The 20,817-nt window shown below is 36.3% G+C and overlaps 1 protein-coding gene across 1 annotated transcript; it reads right to left on the reverse strand.

The window, feature by feature from the left end:
- Nucleotides 1-948: 948 nt before the first annotated feature.
- Nucleotides 949-20,175, reverse strand: LOC101799898 (opsin-5). The gene is made up of 5 exons (XM_027450275.3): nt 20,083-20,175; nt 18,940-19,102; nt 17,477-17,604; nt 16,193-16,527; nt 949-1,956 (listed from the first exon to the last, which is right to left on the reverse strand). The coding sequence occupies exons 1-5, from the start codon at nt 20,168-20,170 to the stop codon at nt 1,345-1,347; spliced, it is 1,326 nt and encodes a 441-aa protein (XP_027306076.3). The 5' UTR covers nt 20,171-20,175; the 3' UTR covers nt 949-1,344.
- Between the last annotated feature and the right edge of the window lie 642 nt (nt 20,176-20,817).

The following is a 20,817-nucleotide window of genomic DNA, read 5'->3' on the forward strand; positions in this document are numbered from 1 at the left end:
CTTAAAGTGGCTGCTTGGAGACTATTTCATGGAGTTTAACATGGCTGTCCCTTTTGCAACCAGGTTCATTAAGTCACCACAGAAATGGCAGTGAAACACTCTGCTGCTGCATCACTGATGTTACAAAGATGCAGGTATTCTCCTCTGGCCTCCTGGGGAGCTTGGGACCCACTGGCCCTGCAGATTGGAGGCACTTTGGGAGGAGGACCGCCTTATCTCCCAAGCTAGCACCAGCTGAAACACAAAGCTTTAACAACTTAATCAGAGGGCTTTGGCATGGCCAAAATTAGAGCCTGAAGCCCTCAGCATGCACTTGCTCTCAAGGCAGCAGCAGAGGATGTGATGCTTTGTGCTGGCAAGCTCTGAGACAGAGCAGCAGTTCAACCCAATCTTCCCTCCCCAGTAAAAGCCACCATTTCCAGAGCCCTGTCTCAGATATGCCTGTGTTTGTTTTTCCTATGTCTTTCAGGAGAGGAGGAAAAAAAATAAAAAAGGAAAGAAGAGATGTGCATGTTCTTGCTCTGCAATATTGTCGTTGTAAGCCAAGTTCAAAAATTCGTGAAGGACTGTGGTTTTGCCATGGGAGAATTATTACTGGTTTCAGTAGTTTGAACTAGCAGAGATTGTTGCCTGTTATGCTATTTCTTGTCAAGGTCTTCACCCTCCTAATTCCAATGTCCTATAGCGGAAACCGGGAATAATAAACTATGTTCTAGGTCAAGTTCCTCTCAAATTACACCAAAAATGGTAAAGGCTGCATGCCATCTACAAATTACCTGAAATATTATTATTTCATTAATGTGGAATATAGTCAGAACCTGTATAATCTCAAAGCATGGAACAAAATGACCTATGACTCCCAGGAAATATAACACTTGTGGTTGCTCAACATCACTTCTTAGAAACCAAGCTTTTAATCTGGTAATTAACTTTTCAGTTGTTATAACAATTAGAAAAGCATGAGATTGTTCTCTTAAAGCTCTACATTGAGTCATTTGCTTTGAACATACAGGAAGGAAAATATACAAAGTCTAGAAAGGGTAACACTTTACGGAAACCTCCCCACAGTTAAGTGCGTTCTCTTGAAAATGGGGTTGATGGAAGTTAAAACAGAGAAGATTTGTCTGATGTTTTTTTATCACAATATACTTAAGTTATCATGGAGAGAGTCACATAAGCATTTATAGCATGCCCATGCTGTAGCATGTATCCCATCAAAGCGTACATGAGAAAGAACAGGAAAATAATGTAGAAAATGGGATAATAGAAGGGCTCTAAAGAAGAAATTACATTCATGAATCCAGTATAACAACATTGTCCTTTGATTGCTTCATATAAGCAGTTCTAGAGGTCTGTAAATGCACAATGCACAGGTACTGCTTCTAAGGTGATTTCTAAGTTCTCAAGTTCGGTGCTTTTTTCTCCCTGCACAACCACCTTTACTGATTTCTTGCTGCCCTGCCTCATTTTTACCTGGAGGCTGTTCTCCAAGGCTGTGATTTCTTGAGAAGGGCTTCCCATAGCACTTACCTTCTCCTGGCAGCATTTTGGACAGCTTTTAAAGTATTCAAAAGTATCACCGTGCTTTTCAGAGGGGAAATAAGAACATCCTTCCACAATTGGAAGAGCATTACAGCTAGATTCACTTTTGCCCTTAAATGTTCTCAAGCTGGTGTTCAAAGTTGATCTGAATGTCTGTAGCATCTTGACACAAAAACAACTCCCGATGCACAACTGTTGAAGAACTGTGAAATCTTTGGCAATGGTACTTCGAAAATTGGGCTTCAGAAGAAGATAGACAACTGGATTGTAGAGTGTGGAGGATTTTGCAAAAACAGCTGGAACAGCAAAGGCTAATGGAGGAATCTTGTCTATTGATCCAAACGCTGCCCACATGGCAATGATGGCATAAGGGCTCCAGGCAGCAAAAAAGCCAATGCACACAGCAATACTCAGCTTGCAGAAATAAAAATAAATAAATAAATAAAAATAATAAAAATAAAAAAGAGAGAGAGAAGAAAAAAAAAAGAAAACAATTAAAAAACTGCATGCATGATGAAAACAGCATATAGTATATACATAAAAATAGCACCTAATTGATTCCCCTTGTTAAAAGTCTTGTTAAAAGTCTCCCCAAATCTTCCATTATACCTCAGCTGCTCTCCAAATGTATATTTGTCTAGCAACCTAACTCTGTGTGAGACTTGTAACTTTCAGAGTTTAAACACATCAACTCTTACATTTCTCTTCCTTTATACTGAAGTGCCACATAAACTTTTTTTACACTAAAAAGGAAACCAAACAAAAGAAAAAGATACTTTTCTGAGGAAGCTTTTATATGAATTGCAAAGTCATTTCCATCTATTTTCTAATCCATGAGTCATACTGGTTTTCCTGGCTAGGGAATGTCTTCCACAATTTTATTTTTTGTGCTCATCTGGAGCCATATACAGGTATCTGACAACAGAAAACCAGACTGATCCTGAAGATGAATTAAATTCATGAATTTAAATTAACTTCTCTCCCCTCTTCCTCTCCTCCCCCCTCCCCAAATAACCTGTCTTAATAAAATCTATCAAGAAAGCTTTAATAGACCTTTAAAAAAATCAGTGATCTTTTAGTATAAATTATCACACAGATATGTAAAATGCAAGAATATATATTTAATCAGTAATAAACATAAACTCTAAAAAATCTAAAGTAAACTGTAAGCATCAATTTGTACAGGAAAACTAATCTGCAGGGCATCCTTCTAAGCATGGTTTTTCATTTTCTATTTTCATTTATAAATGAAGTGCATGCATATTTTAAGGGCAGAAACAAGAATATTCATGCTCCTGTAGAAGTTTCAAAAGTCTGTGTTTGCCAAGAGTATATATTTACAAATAAAGAAGACAGTAGAGAATCCATTCCCTTTAAAGTAATATTGGATCCAAGCAAAGAGAGGAAAAGACATACTGAAAGTACTTTAGTTTTCAGCTGCTAATTGTGCCACCTCCCTGAACTGCCTTCTGCAAGTCAGAGTACAGAGCTGCTAACTAGCTTTGTTAACTGAAAATGCAACACTTTTCTCAGTGAGGCTCTGTCTGTAGGTTCAAGGTTGCAAAAATCATGTTTGTTTTATTTTTATTTTTATTGTGAGAGATCATATTATTGTATTCAAAGTGAGAATGAGAGAGAGATCCTGAGCACTTAACATCAGAGGAAAAGACATAAAACTCCTTTAAGGCATAGAGATCTACACAAAATGCTATTATTTTCTCCCTAAGTTTAATAGTATCACAAACTTTATTTTGCAAGAAGAAATGCACGGTGATTGCCAAGAAATATATAACAAGTTTTATGAGGAATGTTTGTCATGTATAACTGTTTTTACTATTAAGTTAAAATCTGTTTAGGAATTTGCATATGTCTCTAGAAAGCCATCTTCTATAACAATAATGGCACAGGAGAAATTTCCCATTTATGGGCAATATCCATTGGTTCACCTGAAGTCCAAAGCTACGGTGATTTGGCATAATTAAGAAGCAAGTTATTTTGGCAGAATGAAACTAGTTAAGAAAAGATGGAAAGAGACAAATCCTCATGATAGAGTGACCTTAATTTCTCTCTTCCCCTTCCTCCCCTTGCTCTATTTATTTATATCAGCTGAAGATCTGGCTCTACTTGTGGAAAAGCGAATGTCACAGGCATGGGTTTTGTAATCCTAAACTCTCCATGCCCATGGCATTCCAGGCTGAAATGAAGAGCAGTTTTTGTGGCAAGCAATGTGCCTTGGCCCTTTAGAATCACGTCAAGAAGAAATGGACATTAGAATTGACTGGTTCATTTCCCAGATGGCTTATTTTAGGTAGCAATTAATCTTTGGGATTGTGATAGGTTTTACTTTGTTCCTGTGAAAAGGTATGTGGCACATAGTTTCAAGGAGCTCTCAGCCTACTTCCTGAGCTGCATCAGTACCATTTTTACAGCAAAAACAGAACATTCATCTTACATAACCTCAGCTATCCAAAACTTATACCCTAGATCTAATCTAGTCAAGGTTCTTTACAATGTCAAAGGAAAGAGAGACGTATCTCCAGAAAGAAATTGATATCATCCAAAGTTATATGCCTGTAATAGATGTGACAGATTGCTCTAAGGTCCTTGTCATTGACAATTTTGAGGCTGAACTTAATACAACTAATTTTAAGTGAAGTGCAACTAAGCAAAAGGAACTCCCTTTGAGACACTTGAGCATATCAGCTATACATACATGCATGTAAAAAAGAGACTTTGTTATTATTATTTATACTGTCATGTCACATATTGAGAAGTCTAGATTTTAATAGAAAAGCGCTTGGATGACACTTAATATTCTGCCTCTGGTAAGAAGTAGGTAGAGGGGGCTAACCAACAATGTCAGCATGAGATGGCAAAGAATGTTGAGATTTTCATAAACATGACAAAAGGGGAGAGTTTTGGTGAGGAAGATATGGAGCAACCTTGTGAGCATTCACAGGAAACTCACAAAAGTGACAAACTAAAGGACACCTTCGTGTTCTTGTGAGCAAACAAAACCAACAGCTGAAATACAGAAGTATGACCAAAGATGGAACATGGCATAAACACACTACACCTTCAGAGACATGTCCTTCAGTACACATTCTTGGAGATACGGTATATTTGTATAACTGTATCACAGCTACTTCTGAGATCTTTTGCAGGCAAGATGCAATAGTGTTTTCCTAAATGACCAGGAAAAAATATTGAATGCACACCATTACAGTGAAACTAGAGAGGCAGCCAAACATAAGGATAGAGCCATAATGCAGAATTTCAATTATCCTTGTATAAACTAAATAATAACACAAAAGCTTTGAATGGAAAAAATATATATATATATTCATATATGCATTTATTTATTTATTTATTTATTTTTCCACAGGTTTTCACTATAAGGAAAAGAGTACTTGTGAGCATCTCTTTTTTTTTTTTTTTTTCCTTTCTGGTTCATATTTTAACTTTGCTGGTGACTTCCAAAATACTGTCTTAACTCAGTGCACAACACAGTGGCCAAAAGTTACCTAAAAACTTAAAGGTCAGAATAGAAACAAAGAGACATTGATTCCGTAATTCAGGCCTCACTAACCAATTAGAATATGTTAGGAACAAAACTTTACTGCTGTAGCAGTTAGGTTATTTCCAAAGGTGAGTTCATTTTAATCAGAAATGGTTGTTCAGAATAAATGATCTGTACAGTCATTCTTAAATTTCATTAACTCACAAAGTTTACCTATCAACTCCTTGCACCGAAGAGAACTGTTCATACATGAATATGACTGTCACATTATAAGAAAGGTCAACTACACTGTTTCATTGCATCACTCTGTGATTGATCCAATTCTCTTTACGCTATACTTGATGGACAGATGATAGTTCTGGTCTTGGATTTCCTTGCATGTGAAGGTCTGAGGCATCACTACACAATGAAACTCAGGGAGGACAACAGGCATGCTGGACTACAGACAAGCCTTTTCATTATTTCACTCTAGGCCAGAGTCCAGATTTCCTCATTAAAGTGAGCAAGAGACATATTGCCTGATTTTGCCATCAACTTGTAATACACAGCTGCTAAAATTGCAGTAGCAGCAAAATGAGCCTTTGTAGACCATGAGGAAATCCAACTTGAAGACATGTGGCTCACTGAGGAACAATGTGAAGATGTTACCTAGAAAAATATGTGCAGGCCTCAAATAAAGGTGTAAAAAAATGTTCTGTTATGGAGGCTATTCCAGGAAATATTAAGCGATTCTCTACAGTTTGTAGAAAGTGTCATCAGTGGTTTAGTTCCAAATACCTTAGTGTTAATGGGAAGATATTTTAATGAACTATAATCAACTTTCTGTAATATCTTTATTTTATCATGGAAATACAGAGAAAAACAATTTCAGCCCTATGAGCTATCTTTTTATACCTGCACATATCTGTGGACATTTTTAGCTTTTTTTTTTATTACTATTATTTTTATTTTTAATCAAAGTATCTATCAACAGTGTCCTGTTGTGGTTCTGCAGCAGTATGAATAAAAGGTGATGCTTTCTTCTCATGTCTTGAAAGCCAGAATTTTATTTTAATTACTTGTATTATCACTCAGAGATTTCACTGACCAGGAAAATCCTTAACGTCCTGTCATACAGGCAGATAAGAAAAATACCTTCACAAGATACATCACATCACCTATACACCCAGGGCCTATTCGGACTAGGATGTTTGAACTATAACTTAGGTGGTTTGGCAAGTATAGATTATCTTGTACAACATACTAATTCTTAAAAATATAAGTGTACAGCAATACACTAATTTTCCAGTGTAAGGAAATAAGTGATTCACCTTTGCTCTGTGTCTTAGGCTAGTTATGATTCTATCATAGTTTGTGAACACTATGATTGTACATAGAAGAATTTTCAAAAATCTTTTTGAAGTTTGCCTTTGAGCATAGGCAAATCCCATAAACAAATACTTTCCAAAAATATCTCCCCAAGAAGCAAATAAACAGAGTTGCAACTGGGAAAAAAATAAATAAATAAACAAATAAATAAAAATCCTTTAAATCTGTAAAGCAACCACAAGAACACTTTTCAAATACCAAATATAATGGTAGTTGACACTCCTGAGAAATTTACAGTCAAAAATCTCTCCTGTGATTGAGTTGGAACTTGGGAGAACTTTGTGGTTTGTAAGAGCTTAACAACAAAGAATACAAGCTACACAACATACATTGTAGGTAAACAGAAGAAGAAAACAGTTGTGCCACACTTGCAGCATGCCATCAGCTTCGCAGTTATCTCTTCAACTGGTGTGTGCCAGTTCAGTCACACAGTTTGGAACAAGGCAGACTGTTGGCACAAGCTAAGGACCTAATTAAGTTATTTCAAAGTCCATGTCTATTGTACTTACTAGGAGAAATCAGCTTGCTGACACTTTTAAGTAAATGATACTTCATGACCTCTTTGGAAGCTAAAGCATTTTCCAGTTTTATGTCTATTGTATCAAGAAATTTCCCGATGTAAATTTATGACAAAGCACAGCTAAGACCATGTCGGGGTAGTACAGAATCAGCTGCTGAGAGTGGGGACTTTCATGGTTAGTAACAACTTCTGCATGCTCCAATTTTTGTTCCAAAAATACCTGTAAGCCTCCATCCAACCAGTGTGAAATGGGATTAGGTTTGTCTAGGGTTTTTATTTCTGTATTTTACAGACAATGGAATGATTTGGGAAGTTATAAATTTCCTTTTCTGGCATGGCAGTAGAGTCCCAGCAATGTATTTACTCCCACTAAGATAAAGGTGATTGAGTCTTACCCTTCACCCTGTACAAAAGATGAAAAGCGATGCCTGAGATGTGAAAATGAAAGCAGTTTCTTACAGGGACCATACCGAAATGTGTGCCATACCTTTAAACACCAGAGAAAACAACAAGGAGGAGTCACTCAGTGTTGAGAACCTTTCTGAAGCAATCGCAGTCAGCCAGTCACCAGGTTACAAGGAGGCATCCCTTCCTTTCCTTGTGTCAGCCTGCCAGGAATACAGATTTGCTACTTGTTCCCATGTAATAAGGGGAAACTATGCAAATGTATAAATCTTTCACAGTTTCTCTCTTAGGATTACTGAAACAGATTTCCAGGCTTGCCCTTATACTTGTACAAGAACCAGCACAAAATGTACTATTCTCATCATTTTTTGCTCTCAGATTTCCCTTAACAAACTCACCAAGGTAATTTGCATTAACATACACATATTTTAAATCATTATTGATTATAATTAGAGATAAAATACATGAAGAATGGAAGCACATGCATCACAGAATGTCTCTGTGTATATGTTTAATTACAAGTGTGAAGCATTGTTTCAGAGTTATGGTCCAAGCAGGTTTCTAGTAAATCATTTTGACTGAAAGGATTTTAAAAGCCTTGTAAGTAGTCCTAGTATGACTTGGTCAGCCATGTTCAAAAAAGACAAGCATATTTTATGCTTCAACAGCATTTTGTAAAAATATATCAAGTAGCCTTCTGGTCCTCAGTGCTGCAAGTCTGAATCATTGTCCGTCTTTCTCAGAGAGCTTTCACAAGTTGGGTCCAGTTTGTTCTGGCCAATAGAAGCAGATATGAAGCACAGGTACTGCAAAAGTGCCATCAGTGAATGTTACCCTGAGCCTCATGCATTTTTGTTTCCCAAGGAAGAGTTTCAGCAGGCCAAACTGCTTGTGTTATATAAGATGAAATCTAGAAATCTTGTGAATCAAGGGAGTTTTCAAAATTGTCATTTCAGTCCAAACTGCAGTCCACTATCCCAGATTTAAACAGAAGCCATAAGTCTCAGTGAGCAATTTATGCCCCTAATAAGGCAAATAGATTTGCCACTGCAGACAATGAGCAGAGAAATTAAGATCTACAATCACTAGAACATGCAAAGTTCATACTACATATGGTGCAAAAGTATCAGCATAAGAAAAGTCAAATTTTTCATTGTCATCCACTTGCTAACAGACAGCAGCAAAAGGAGCATTGCAGACGTGAAGACAGGATTTGGTACTATGATGGAAGGGGTGGCCACAGCTATGCAGACTTAAAGTGCTGCACAGTGCTACTCAGCTAGGAGCAGTGTAGCAGGTTGAGAAAGCCTCTCCCAAAGCCCCTTCCCAGTACTCCAGCTGTCTTAGAAAAGGGGCTCCACCTAACAGCTAATACACAATAGTGGGAGATGCTGGACACTAGGTCGAGTTTTTGTAATCTCATTGGCTATCAGACTAAACTGTAAATGAAATAAGATTGGGGATCGTTGTCTGGATCAGACACAAACTGGCCACATCCACACTGCATGGTGCTCAGACTTGGTACTCAACAACATACTCTTGTGGTGTCTTGGTGAATGTATGACATCATTTCTGGGGCTTGGTGTACATTTTTTCAGTTCAGTGTTTTTATTGCGTGAAAAAAAGTATTTGTTGCATTTGTTTTCCTCCCTGTGAATCATACTTGGTCCACTGTCACTTGTCTTCTCTGTAGAAACTTTTGCTTACTTTGGCATCCAAATTCCCTCATGTTTGAAAAACAGACAAGAATATTTGCAGCAAGCTCTTAGTTTTTCTCAATTTATTTCCGTGGCATCAGTATTGCAGCAAAGACCTACAGGATTTCTAGTTCTCAGTAGCTGCAAAAAAGGAGCAATGGGCTCTAGGAAGGTAATTAAATAAGGCTATGTCAAAGCCAATAAAATGATACTTTCTTCTTTCCTTTCACTTTTAAAGTAATTGCTATGGGTGAAATTATTCTTCTGAGAATAAAAAGTTTTTCCTGCAAATTGTTTCTGACAGGGTAACTGCAACTATTTTCAGAGTCTGTGAGACTTTGTCTAAATGCATGCTTATAAGCAGCAAATTAATTCCTCTGATTCAAAAAAATTTTTTTTATGCTTCAAGGGAGACTATTACAACTTCTACTTTGTTTTTCTGCAAAATAATAAGCCACTGAGCCAATGCACTGCTAAAATAAAGGAAGCAGCAAAAGAAATTAGAAATTCACAGACTAAGCTTTGAAAAATCATGTCATGTGTTTTCCTCCTCCCTTCAGCCAACAAAGCACAAAAGAGTAAAAAAAGGTAAACAGTAAAATGCTGTTACAGTACCATGATTTGGGAAAAAAAAAAAAAAAAAAACTGATTTATATTGGAGTCTTCTCCAAAAAGTCAACAGACCTCTTTCCAGTGATTACCCTGTTCACAAGTCCTGGGAGCAGACCCTTACCAGCATGTTTTTTAAGCAATCTAGCATTATTATGTTCACCTATTGTTTTGTACTTAGTAATTTACAAATCTGCTCAACTTAACGGTGATGAGTTGTGCAATACTCATGGAGGTAAATCTTCAACTCTCTTGCTAAAAAATAATGGCAAATATATATATATGTATATATATATTAATTTTATCTAATTCCTACTGCTGAAAATTTTTGGTAGCTGTCTTTTCCTGTCTTTTTTTTTTCCCCCGAGTCCTGTGGTTAGCACACAGATTACAAAAAGTATACATAAATGTATATATCCTCTCTTGTACTCATGCACTAACACATGTTGCCTGAAGCTCTAAGTAGAAAAGATGTGATAACGTGGCATAAACGTTTTATTTAAAAAGTGTACAGTACTCCATCATCAGTGAAATCTATAGTCCTTGCCTCATGGACTAACTTGACCATCATGTACATAGATCATTATATGTATCCTTATGAATGATATACAACAATAAACACAGTTTCTACTTGCCCTGCCCTAGGACCACCTAAAGCACAAGAGTGAGGAAGATCTGTCTCCCTCAGAGGGGAATTCCAGTTCTAGATTTAAGGCCAGATCTCCTCATGGCTATTTACATCCACAGAGCTTATCCAAACCTGGATTCTGCTCTTCCTTGTATCCTCAGCACAACTTTTTCTATAGTTCATGAATTGCAAAAGCGAAGTTCAGTTCACAGTCAGAATCCACAGGTATGCATGCATACACACTGGACAAAATCTCAGCAGGCATCCCCATGTGAGCCAGTCTGTCCCTAGAGTGCCCAGCATCCCCTCCCATGCACTCAAGTGCCAGGGGGAGTTCCAGTATCTCACTGGATCTCAGCAGTGTATCTCAGGCCAGAGACCTGTACGAAGTGTTAATACGGATTTATCTTCAGAACTGAAGGAGCACCTAGTGTAATTATGAAAGCTGGAGCCTTCTCATTGGTCCACGTTACAGATGACAAGAGGAAAATATAAATATATCATTAGCATTCCTATTGCTTGATATTTTTACATTTTTTATTTTGATACTGTAGTTTAAATCTCTTTTTTGAAAGTCACTTCACATCAAATTATAGAAAGCAGTACTGAAAGGTTATGATTTTATTCCTTTAGTGTCCTCCTAGAATACCAGAGGGTGGTGCACCTCAGAGCAAGGTCTAATAAGCACTTTGCCATATAGAAACCACTGCTACTACAAAGTTTCTAAGAAGCACAGTCACTACAGTAATGTATGAGCAGGACCAGGATGCTACTCCCCTGAGCCAACTAGCTTGGTTGGCATGCAGCATGATGGAGGAAATGCCTCTCAACCCTTCAGCTATCCCTTCATCACCTCAGGTTGGCCAGCTCTTTCACCAGCCTCTGCCAAGATGCTGCCTGCTCCACACAGTGATGGATAGTGATAAAGGCAGTCTCCTACAGATCACCTGTCCCCTCTGGTGACAATTTATGTTAGGGTCAGGTAGCATGGACCCTGAACTCAGCCTCTGGGTCCTCAAAGACTGCAAGTGTCACACACAGTCTCACAGACCAGCCTATGGCTAGGTTCCTTTTTTTATTCAAAAGCCCGCAAGAGCAGAAGCCTACAGTAGAAAATTGGAGACTGTCTCTCTGTGCAAACTTTGCTGAGCATTCAGAAAATGTAAGTATATTATACCAGAGCCTGGAGAAGTATGAAAAAAAAAAATGCAGAAGCTAACACCAGGCAAAGCAAGAGAGGTTCTTGAATTTGAGTCTTGTGCTAACTGTGACTGCCCTAATGGTCTTGGTTTGGTATTTTAACCTTGCTTAGTTCTCATCAGTAAGAGAAATATTGGCCATAATTTCCCATCTGGCAGAATTTTACTATACATAGGAATCATAAAAGTAGCCAACTAAACACTCTGCAGTTTGGCAATTTATTGACCTGTAAAGCTAAGGTCAATTGTATCTTCAAAATATTCCAAAGTAATGATAGCAAAGTCTGGAAAGTAACTGACAAGAACAGCCCATACTATTATTTGTACACTAAGAGGAAGAGATTTAACATGTTATTCATCAAGCTGTAACAGACGTTTGATGAACTAGAGATGACTACAGAGTATCTCACACCCTTGATCTGTCCTCTTTTACTTCAGTAAAATTTTTGCACACTTAAAAAAAAATAAATATATATATATATATATTTGTACAAGATGCCTGGCAGCTTTGTAGGACATGGACATCTGTTTTTTTTTCACTTTTCACTATTAATTATAAATTCTTATGCTAATAAAAGACAATCATAAATGTGATTGTTTATGTTACAGTAACAGAATCTCAATTTCACCTTCTCTCCAAATAAAATGTCTACATTCTGCCATAGCAAGCCTTGGCAGTAGGGCACATTCAACATGTATTTTATAGGTAAACCAGATTCTTCTACACTTGTTGAAAAGCTGATTGCCTCCAGCTCAAATCAATATATGTTATACAGCCTATAATATAATAAAAGCAACTGTAAATTTAGAACTAAGGCTGTTTGTGCCTTCATACAGATTATATCCTTTCACACAAGCAAAGCCAACATTTTACAGAATCACAGAATTTCTAGGTTGGAAGAGACCTCAAGATCATCAAGTCCAACCTCTGACCTAACACTAACAGTCCCCACTAAACCATATCCCTAAGCTCTACATCTAAACGTCTTTTGAAGACTTCCAGGGATGGTGACTCCACCACCTCCCTGGGCAGCCTGTTCCAGTGCCTAACAACCCTTTCAGTAAAGAAGTTCTGCTGTTTGAAACAGCACAATGACCACTAATCCCCAAACGGCTTTGAAATGCCTACAATAAATTGCCATATTGCTGTACTGTACAACTAAAGCATCCACTTAAGGTGGACAATATCAAGAGAGGCAATGAACACCTGTAACTCTTCTATATATTCAGGAGTAGATTTACGCACTACAATGAAGTATTCAGGGTTGGGTTCTTACATCCTAAACTGTAGGGCTTCTTTGAGGAGCAACCTTTTTCCAATTTTTATTTCTATATTATTTCCCATTTTGTCTATAGGTCTTTGCACATGTAACTAGCCACAGCTTTCAAGATTGCTTGTAGCCATGGCTATATAATAATTTCAGTTTCAGAGGAGTGTAAAAACCTCCATTAATTTTGGAGGTATTTTTTTTATTAATTTAACAACAACAAAAACAACAAAATGATTTCAAAAAAGCACTGTGTCCATGTATTGTAGAAGAGCAATTTAAGCCCAGGTAACATCCACGATGTGAGACTTGCCTTGTTTCTATGCAAATCATTGCATTTTATGCTGAGAATAAATTAGATACCCTATTTCCGCAACAAGCAATTTTAGAAAAGAGATGTGAACTATTCAGCTTTCTCCTGTTCAGCCAAATGATACTTCGGTGTTTTAAACCATGTACTTCAAAGCTATCATAAATCACAAACGCAAAGAAAGACAAGTTAAAAAACATAAGATTTGTTCAAGGTCATACACAAAGCCTGAACAAAAAACAATTTCCCAGGACAAAGGCTTACCCTCCTATAACTTTAATTTTAATGTACTGCAGAGAATTCAGAGATGATATTTCAACAAATATTTGATGAAATGTTGAGTTACGTTCATGGTGGCTTTGCTCCTTCAATGTCTAGGAGGAATTAGGGTATGTTTCTGAAATTGCTAAATCCCAAGGAATTCCTGGAGGAAAGGCAGTTTTCTACAGCTCTGCTTACATTCAAAATATTTATCTGTCTTATGTACATGCCCAGAGCATGTTTTCTTCAGAAGCTAGCAAACCCATACACTTGTGAACAAATTAAATGAGAACAGCATTTTCAGTATGTGTTATAATTGATTTTTATGGAACTCTGTAATAATAAAAGCAATTTCAGTAGTTAGTCAACCTTGTAAACTCAGAAACACAAAAACACAAATAGCACTGTACAGATCCCATTATGTTTTCTAAAAATTTTGCTTTTGTCATTCTAAAGTAGCACAGAAAACTACGGACAGATCTTTTAACAATGAAAGTAGATTAGTAAAAATGAATGTTATCTGTATTTTATTGTTATTTCTTATAAAAATATTCAATTACTACTAAAAAAAAAAAAAAAAAAAAAAAAAAAAAACACTGAAATGGACGTAAAATTAATGCTATGACCTAGCTATGTTAATATGGTTTAGGAAAGTGATATCTGCTTAGTGTACAGGGTAATACAAATTAAAACAAACTGCAGGAACCTGCAATATAAGGGGAACCTGTGGCAATTACTTAGAGTCTCAAGGCATAGGAAGCTGCCAAGCTTTTGGAATCATATTTCCTTGCTTAGATGGACTCTAAGTGTCTAAGTCCTGTTATAAATGCCCAGGTCATTTTCTGAATTTAGGTTTTTTAGACTGAAACAATGCCCAAGTCCTTCTGTTGAAGCTAGATCAGACTGCAGAGGTCAGATGTGACCAGGACTCCTGTTACAGTGCACTGATTTCAGAGCAGAATGGTTAAGGCCAGAGGAAAAGTGGGCTGTAAGTCATCTCTAATTTAATAGGAGCTACCAAATGGTAGCTCCTATTTGGTAAGCTATACCAAATTTACTGTTTAAATGCAGCAGAAAGAACTACAATTCAGCAAATAATCATTCCAAGTAGACCACAACATTGAAATGTTTGGTGTGGCTACAGTGGTCAAATAGAACAAGGCATGAAAGGTCCTTAATTAAAAGTTAAAGAATTAAAGGATGATATATTGTAGTCAAATGAAAGATGTAAGAATATTAATGTCTACTGAATTCAGAAGCGGGGCAGAGATATACACTTAAGAATGTATAACTGAGAAATGTTCCATCTGAGGTTTAGGAACTAAGGAACAGTTAAGACATGGGCATACTCTTTCATCCTTAAACTTCTTCAATTGAATAAAATATTTAGGTTGTAGAGAGTAGGTAGGAGGACAGTATTTCCCACAGTGACAGGAAAAAACATGATGCTCAAGATGTCTAGTGTAGCTACTCTGTATTTGGTAATCTGAAGAGTGATATCAGAGAGCGACCAAGCTTTTTGATTTGGAACAGAGAAAGCAAAGCATTTATACAGAAGATTTGTGATATATTTAATTGTATTTGCAGATGAGAGCATCCATATTCCTGAAGAGAGAAATGAAAAGGACCAATGATTCGAAGCAGAAAGTTGAAGTTGATGAGGAAGATACTTGATGAGGAAGATAAACAAATAATTAGAGAAAAGAGAGAAGGAGTCATTGAAATAAAGAAAAAAGATTTTCTCAGTGGAGATAATTGAGAGTCAAGAAGTTATATTCATATATATCACATATATATAAGAAGCTATGTTCAAGAGGTATATTATCTAGTGACTGAAGCACTCCTAACTAATGTCTGCTGCAAAGTTCATCTTATATTTCGATATATTACAAAAATAAAAATAAATAAAATATATAAAATAAATAAAGATATTTTCATGGAAAGGAGGGGACTGTAGTTTAGCAGCAAGAACCAATTTTCACAACAAATTCTGTAGCCACAGGACTAATTTTACTATGTGAGCCAGTAAAACACTAACCTGAAAAGGTTTTGGTTCAAAGTATTTACAAAGATGCGCTTATCTGTTTTTTTTATTTGTTTGTTTGTTTTGTTTGTTTGTTTGTTTTGTCCTGTTTTAAGTTAAGTACAAGCAAATTTGATTTCCAAGTCATTTTTAAAAATCTTTAATGATATAAACTTCAGCCTGGATCCCCTCAGATGTCTGTAGCTGGGCAAACAGAATTCAGTCACTCAATGTGACTGTCAAAATGTCTTTCATAAGCAATGATTCCTGAGCATGAGGCTCAAATTCACTTCTACATAGGGCTCCAACTTTGAACCTTCCTTTTGATCAAAGATTGCCAAGCTTTTACTGAATGATGCAATGCACACTTTGCCATCAACAGCACCTCAATGAGTTCCTCCTGACATTCATTTTTACAGCATAAATATATATTTTTCTATGTGAAATGCCTTTTAGAATGTATACTATACAAGGGACTGGCTGTTTTTAAAGGTTTCAGAAAATAAGCTCAAATGAGATGTTAAATAGTAGAAGTTAAGAGAAATATGATGATAAGGGATCTCATGAACATGAAGAAATGAAAACATTTTTGGAATAACAAAAAGATAACCTGAACACCAAGAGACTTAGCAGAGACTCACTGTTAAGAAATATTTCCAAAACCTGTCACTGGCATCTAAAAAGAATATTTATATTATAAAATATTTATATTTTCACTTCATATTCAAAATTTTTACTCTAATTTCTATAATGTTTTGAAAGGTGCTGCCCAATTTTGGCAAAAACATTTTGCCAAAGACTTGCCAAATACCAAATACTTGCCAAAACAGCTTGCCAAATACCTTGGCAGTAATGGTTTGCACATTGTTCATCCTGGTGGGGCCAGAGACGTGCTGCTCCACTGCTCTCCTGGATCCTTTCACAGTTATCAGAATGAGTGTGTAGGAAGTGATAATTACTCCGCAAGGAAGAATAAAACAGAAAACAAAGAGAACGACAGTGTAAGACATGGACATGACGTCTATGTTGGTGGAACGCCAGTCAATGCAGCAAGCTGTGCCATAGGGCTCCTCTCCATATTCTCCCCAGTGAGCAAGGGGTGAACAGGCAAAAATTGCTGCATAGGTCCAAGCACAGGCTATCAAGATTTGTCCATGTTCTCTCCTGAACCTGTTTCCTGGAAGACACAAAATAATCAGGGAAGAACATCACACAGGGATGCTGTAAACTCCAGTTAACAATTGAACAGTTCAAAGGTTTATTAATAGGCTTCTTGTATTGCACACTGGAAGCTTGTTTTTTTGTTCTCTTTTTATTTTTTCCTGAGAATAACTCTCTATAACCTTCTAGAGATTTGCGTCTCAAAATACATATATTGGCTTCAAAGCAACTTAACTACACCCAGGCAACTGATATGCTGAATTCACCAGTCATTACACTGAAAAATGTTTCATTCCTCTTGAAATCAAGTAAGATATTAGGATATTTGGTTTTTGTTGTTGTTGTTTGTTCGTTTTTGTTTTCTTTTGTTTTAAACACAAATTGTAAGCATTTTGATTATTGTAAAGTTTTTTTGCTCTGAGCAGATTAGCACTCAGTACAGCAGAGACTTGTTCTGCAAGTAGAGCTCACATAGACTAAGTGTTGAGCACCGAAAAATGCATAATCACAAGACAGCAAAGCCAAGCCTATGACATATGATTTGGTATTTTGTTGGACACAACTTTCAAAGTAGATCTAGGCTAAAGAACACCTAAAATGGGGGATTCTTTACAAACACACATCCGTATTTTTTCTTTCTTTCTTTCTTTTTTTCTTTTTCTTTTTTTTTTTTTTTTTTACTAGGGAAGCAGGAAAAAGGAACAACAGCAAAATCCATACAACAGTAGTTCAGGGAAGAAAAAAAATACTCAGTCGAAACATATTTATTTCCTGACTTAGACATAAGATTATTAGTAATGCTTAATCCTGGAAAAAGAAAAAAATTGCTTCTCCTATAATAAGAAATATTAAAGATTTGGCTGGATGCAAAAATCTCTTCTATAAAAACATATGCAACCCAGAAATGGTAGTCTATGTTCACATGAAAAAAAAAAAAAAAATCTAAGACAGAAACAGTAGCTCACCATAAGCTGGAAAACAAATTTTGAGGCAGCACACAATGCTCAGTAGAGTCAGTGTTGAGAGACTGCAGATCCCAAACAGTACTCCACAAAATGCGTAGAACAAGCAAATGTGTTTCCCATACAACCACCTGGTAAATAACCAAGAAAATTAATACTTTGATGATATCTCTTTCTTAAATGTAATACTACATGGTAGAAGTATATATACTTGTAGCCTTAAAAATAATAATAAACTTTATGACCAAACTACTTGTTGCAAAATGATCAACTACGGAAGAGATACTCAGTGGAAAGGACAGCCAGTAAAGTAGTCATGTCCTTTTATTGTTATGATTCTTGTTTGATCCTTTTTATTTTTTTAAAACAAAGCAATGATAATATTTAATGATAAACATTTTGAAAAGAAAAATCAAAATGCTTCTTTACTGTGAGGGTGACAGAGCAGGGGAACAGGTTGCCCAGAGATGTTGACTCTCCTTCTCTAGAGATATTCAGAACCCACCTGGATGCCATCCTGCACAACATGATCCTGCTCAGCAGAGGGATTGGACTAGATGATCTTCAGAGGTCCCTTCCAACCCTGCCCATTCTGTGTGACTCTGTGATTCTTATCACTAGTAGGCCAAGGTCATAAATTAATACTCTTTACTATTATCTCCACAAACTTTAGGTGTTTTTTGAAAGCTAAATTTCATCTAAATCTCTTGTGAATGTTCTCCAGAGGAATAGAAATTTGAACTGAATCTATGTCTCCTCACTTTCTATTCAGACACATGCATGATTTGCAGTAGCAGTTGTCAAAAGTCACATTCTTGATTTTGAAGACATAGTATTAATTAGTCAGCATACCAAACTTCAAAGAAGATTAAAAAGAAAATAAGGAAAAAAAAAAAAAAAAAAAAAACACCACAACAACAAATGTTTCTCAGTGATTATAAGTTGAATTCATGTAAGTGGACAGAATTGGTAAAGGAATGAAAGAGTTCTAAATTCAGAGTGTTGGCTTAAAAAATAATCCAGAATATTAAATTTATCTTTGCCATTGTTACTACTACATTTGGGGATCATCAGTAAATTCAGGAATTCCGGGTTTTCTTTTTATGCTACTAAATTTCACTGCCTAACTTAAAAAATAAAAATAAAAATAAAAATAAATAAAAATAAAAAATCACCATCTTTCTGCCCATGAAGAATAAATGCAGTAGTTAGTGGAACAAACAGTGGGTGTTTGGAAAATCTCAGCCCTGCAGAAATCAAGATGATAGTAACCTCAAATAGACATGAATGCTAATTAATACCAGCAGTCTATAAAGTTGCTGTTACATAGCATACTCCTCTCAGTCCTTCTAATTATTTTCCACTGTTATGACAAGAAAAGTGGCAGAGTAATTCAGTCTTCCCCACTGACACAGACCTCCAGAGCTTGTAGATGATGTTAAATATCATGTGCATAGTGAACAAACCTGTGTGAAAGGCTGGAGGTTACAGCTAGAGGGTACAATGTCAGAGTCATACCAAGGTCACTGATGGAAAGGTTAATAATGAAGTATTCTGCTGGTTTCAACAAATTCTTTTTCTTGTAGGAGACATATAGGAGAATACTGTTCCCACACAAAGAGCATATTCCTGCAGAGAAACACACAATATGAAGAAACATTTACTTTTAGCCATCTTTTTTTTTTTTTTCTTGCCCTGGAATAATGTGTTACAATCGTGGTAACATTTATCAGATAAACTTGTCTCTTTTTATATTTGTGATTTTTTTTCTTCTTTATATTATTATTATTATTATCATTATTTTTCTTATTACATTATATTATATTATATAGTAGTAGTAGTGGTGGTAGTAGTAGTAGTAATCATCATCATCATCATCATTATCATCATCATGGTTGCCTCAGAGAAGAAAAAGTCCAGGGAGGGTTCTTTTTTCCTGTTAGGACATTTCACCATCTTCTGAAGCACCAGCCATCAGCTTTGCTTAGCCAGGGTGGCCATTGTTGTCCAAGTGCCAATGTTGTCTTTCCTTTCCTCTGACTTATGGTTATAGTGACCGATACCATTAGGATTGGATCTGATTTTTTTTCCTCAGTCAGACCAAGACTAGGGAGGAGATACCAGCATAACTCATTTCCCAGAAATCTCACTTTTTAATGCATTGACTACGGATGTCAACTATAACCCTGATTTTTCTGGCACTTTTCCCATAAAGTGTAGTCACTTTATGACTACAGCTTTTGGTGTTATGCTTCAGGTATTATAAGGAGTTAGGATATGCTGTTTTGTGATTTGCAATGGTACGTGGAAAAAGACAATCTCTTGTTTAGACTTAATGATGATTTTATGGATGCCAAGAACTGCCAGGGCCTTGAAACCTAGCATTCATGTCCAGCTTTATCTTCCTATAATATTAATTAAAGTTTTTGTTCTTAACACAAAACACAGGCTACAACTTTTTAATGATGTTACCGTATGATCTTTTCTCCTTTCATGAAAACATTGAAGTTCATCTTTGTCGGAAACAAACTTGACCTTTAATGTTGCTTCATTCTCATCAAACACTGACAAACAGTCACCACCAAACACAATATCATTATCATACTTACCAAATACCATATAACATATGCCAACAACAATATCAGCTTCTTCAGTTATTTTGGACTGGAATGTTGAATTAGAAAAAAATGGGCCCATCTGGGAAAAAAAAAAAAAAAGTATTAAAAACTAAAAATTAAATATCTAAGCTTGTACCTGCAAGCTCTCTACAGGGCTACAAGATGTTCTTTGGGGGAAAGATGGGGAGAATTTAATTTTATTTTTTGAATTAGGAGTTAATTTATCTGAATACAGGGTGTGAAGAAGACAGAGACAGGTTCTTTTCAGTGGTTCCCTGTGAACATGCCAGAGGCAATGGGCATAAACTGCCCGTATTGCTCAGCTTTCCCTAGCAAATTCTTTTGTGAAAACATTTACATTAATGAAAAAGAGCTTCTGCCAACTGTCTTTATATTGGTCTGAGCTGAGTTACTTGCGTAACTCAGAAAAATGCCAGAATTACCATTTATTGTCATCTGCCATTCCTTTATTCAAGGAGTCTGCTATGGGGCCGACCCTGTGACCCGGTCCAGACCTTACTGTCCATATGAAGAACGGCAGTACCAAAGTAAGGACACTAACTGCTTATATTGCAATACTTAACCTCATAGATGCACTCACACAAAGGGTTTAACACATCATCTAATTTAAGGGAGAATACCTAAGTTGAAGTTTTCTCCTAGAACTATAAATAAATAAAAAGTCCATCAGATGTGAATCTTTTGTTGGTTTGTTTTTCCTTTCTC

This window comes from Anas platyrhynchos, chromosome 2 (assembly GCF_047663525.1).
Source record: "Anas platyrhynchos isolate ZD024472 breed Pekin duck chromosome 2, IASCAAS_PekinDuck_T2T, whole genome shotgun sequence".
Classification (NCBI taxonomy): domain Eukaryota; kingdom Metazoa; phylum Chordata; class Aves; order Anseriformes; family Anatidae; genus Anas; species Anas platyrhynchos.